This window comes from Olea europaea, unplaced genomic scaffold (genome assembly GCF_002742605.1).
Source record: "Olea europaea var. sylvestris unplaced genomic scaffold, O_europaea_v1 scaffold6060, whole genome shotgun sequence".
Lineage (NCBI taxonomy): Eukaryota > Viridiplantae > Streptophyta > Magnoliopsida > Lamiales > Oleaceae > Olea > Olea europaea.
Genome location: NW_019264410.1, coordinates 9,887 through 12,394, shown reverse-complemented (window position 1 = coordinate 12,394; position 2,508 = coordinate 9,887). Strand labels below are relative to the sequence as shown.

General features: G+C 36.1%; 2 protein-coding genes across 4 annotated transcripts in view; one reads left to right on the top strand and one right to left on the bottom strand.

Annotated features, from left to right (window-relative positions):
• The first annotated feature begins 46 nt into the window (after positions 1-46).
• On the top strand, positions 47-2,489 carry LOC111389665 (serine/threonine-protein kinase BLUS1-like). 3 transcript variants are annotated; one of them, XM_023014606.1, is made up of 6 exons: positions 47-213; positions 311-376; positions 664-732; positions 831-974; positions 1,063-1,115; positions 1,414-2,489. In XM_023014606.1, exons 1-6 carry the CDS (start codon positions 55-57, stop codon positions 1,511-1,513), a joined length of 591 nt encoding a protein of 196 aa, XP_022870374.1. In that variant the 5' UTR covers positions 47-54; the 3' UTR covers positions 1,514-2,489. The 3 variants fall into 3 exon arrangements, with proteins under 3 accessions (XP_022870374.1, XP_022870373.1, XP_022870372.1); XM_023014605.1 differs by having other exon boundaries at positions 1,351-2,489; XM_023014604.1 differs by having other exon boundaries at positions 1,324-2,488.
• The window catches only part of LOC111389664 (protein STAR1-like), an 8,600-nt gene continuing 7,943 nt past the window's right edge, over positions 1,852-2,508 (bottom strand). The window contains exons 4-5 of the mRNA XM_023014603.1: positions 2,074-2,253; positions 1,852-2,013 (exon numbers count right to left, since the gene is read on the bottom strand). Coding sequence (XP_022870371.1) covers positions 1,852-2,013; positions 2,074-2,253 — 342 coding nt within the window. The remainder of the gene's footprint in view (positions 2,014-2,073; positions 2,254-2,508) is intronic.

Genomic DNA, 2,508 nt, shown 5'->3' with positions numbered 1-2,508 from the left:
CATACTTTTGACATGCCTTCTCTCTATGTTTGCTCTCTGCAGTCTTTTAAGCAGATGATTGCTAGTTGTTTGGTGAAAGATCCATTAAAAAGGCCATCAGCAAAAAAGCTATTAAGGCATTCTTTTTTCAAGCAAGCTAGATCAAGTGATTATATTGCAAGAACTCTTTTGGAGGGGCTCCCAGATCTTGGTGACCGTCTTCAGGCAATAAAGGTGTGTGATATTCCGAGGATATGATACTACTATAAGTTGTCAATATTACCTCTACGGTATGTTCCATTAATGGATGCGTGTTTGAAAATTGACCTAGAGAAAGGAGGAAGATATGCTTGCACAAGAGAAAATACCAGATGGGCAGAAAGAGGAAATGTCACAGGTTTGATTTCGGCTTCATAAGTAACACAGTTATCTTCGTGTATTGATACACTGGAGATATAAAATTAATAATCTTTCTGATTTACCATTTACTGAAATGTAGGACATTGCTATAAAACATTGAGAATAGCCTAATATCTAGTATTTTTTTTTTTTTTTGTCAACCAATATCTATTTTAATGATAGCAGAGTTCCGTTATCTGTTCTACATGCACAAGGCTATTATCCTTTGTCAACCAAGTTATGTTTGGTTTTCTGGATTTTTAACTCCCTTAAGAATCTGTGCAGAATGAATATAAACGTGGGATTAGTGGTTGGAACTTCAACCTTGATGATATGAAGGCTCAGGCTTCCTTGGTATTCAATTCTTTTTAGCCTTCTGTGTTTTCTAGTTTGTGTGACTGGTGCTAATATTTGGTTGACGGTGAATTTATGTGGTTTTCTCTTGTGTTCAGATCCAGGATGAAGATATTATAGCAGAAAAAGATGATGATATGCACGCTAAACAACTTCAGTATCAGTTGTCTTCATCCAAACAGTTATCACAGCTTCAACGTCAGTTGTCTTTTACAAGTCAATATTCAGAAGTTGCAGATTCTGTACGTTCTTACCATTTTTGTTGTTCTATATATAAAGGCTGATGGCTGTTGGATCTTCTCTAATGCCTAACAATATTATTGTTCACAGGATGATAACAGTCAGCCTGCTTCTTCCTCATCTGTAGACTCCACTAGTAACATGTATGCACATCATAATTTCATGTTTCCCATATACTTTACATCACGTTTATATCACATATAATTCTGATAACTATATTTTACCGTTTTCAATAAATATTCAGCAATATGCAATTGTGGCCTAGTATTTATATTTGGAAACTGTTCATATGGATCTTATCCAAAACCGGTGCCCTTGGAGTATGGTAATCAAACTCATTATTATGTTTAGGACTAATCATGAAAAATCTGCTGATAGTGCAAGCATTGCTAGTTCGACCGTTGAGCAGAAAATATCCCATAATTTGTCTCCTGGCAGCAGGAATCACATGGAAAGTAATTTGTCAGAAAAATCAGAATCAGATATTCATGGAAAATTATTGGAGGAAACATCATATTCTCACCAGAGGTATGATGTTTGATTTACATGATCACTTGAATCCTTACGTTAGTTGTTCTTCATACAATTACAGGATTCCTTCTCTTTCATTTGCCTTTAAGTCTGTTAATGTGCATTTGTCCACGATGTGTCCATTCCTTCCTATTTTTTTGAAAAATCAAGTGTCAGCTTTTCGTGAACATGTTGCATGTGTCTTAGTCATACATAGATTTAGATTCAAGGATTTTTCATCTCAGGACTTGGGATTCGACAAAATTCAGTTTAGCTGTTGCAAGTGTTCCTTCACTAGACATGTACTTGGCTTTTATTATATGTTGTCACCGCACTAAAATAGAGAAAGTGTTTGGGTAGATACCTATTCTAGGCATTCCTAGTATATATTAAATGTTCCGCATCTCCCCCTGAATTCAAGTTTCCTTCTGTATATGACACATTAGAAGGTAGGGTGACATTTGGGTCAGTTGTGGAGAGGTTAAATTCTAAGAATTCACGATCCAACCGATCTTCACTTAAGTCCTCCCCCTGAAGAGATGGTTTTTAGAAATATGGTGTTTTTTCGAAGAAGGTAACATCAAGGCTAACATAGACCCGTTTTGTGGATGGGTCATAGCATTTATAGCCATTTTGAGTGGATGAGTACTCAATGAAAACACACTTTATTGCTCGTGGTTCAAGTTTATTTTGGTAATGAGAATGCATAAAGGCAGTGCTTCCAAATACTTTTAGCGGGAGGTTTGAATTGAGGCGAGAATTAGGAAAGTACTGTTGAAATTTATGTAAAGGTGAGGCAAATAAAAGGATATGACTAGGCATCCGATTGATAAGGTATGTAGATGTTAAAATTGCATCTTCTCAAAATGTTTTTGGCATATTTGTAGTAAACAATAAGCCTCGAGCAACCTCGAGTAGGTGTCTGTTTTTTCGTTCAGCAATCCCATTTTGTTGAGGGGTGTTGACACATGAACTTTGGTGAATTATCCCATGTGTTTTTAGGTAGTCTTGCAAGGTGGTATTGAA

Excerpts from the sequence above, each read along its gene's own strand:
- LOC111389665 (XM_023014604.1), top strand. The coding sequence starts at position 55 with ATGATTGCTAGTTGTTTGGTGAAAGATCCATTAAAAAGGCCATCAGCA. Across the intron at positions 377-663 it reads AGAAAGAGGAAATGTCACAG|AATGAATATAAACGTGGGAT; the intron begins GTTTGATTTCGG and ends GAATCTGTGCAG. Across the intron at positions 733-830 it reads TGAAGGCTCAGGCTTCCTTG|ATCCAGGATGAAGATATTAT; the intron begins GTATTCAATTCT and ends TCTTGTGTTCAG.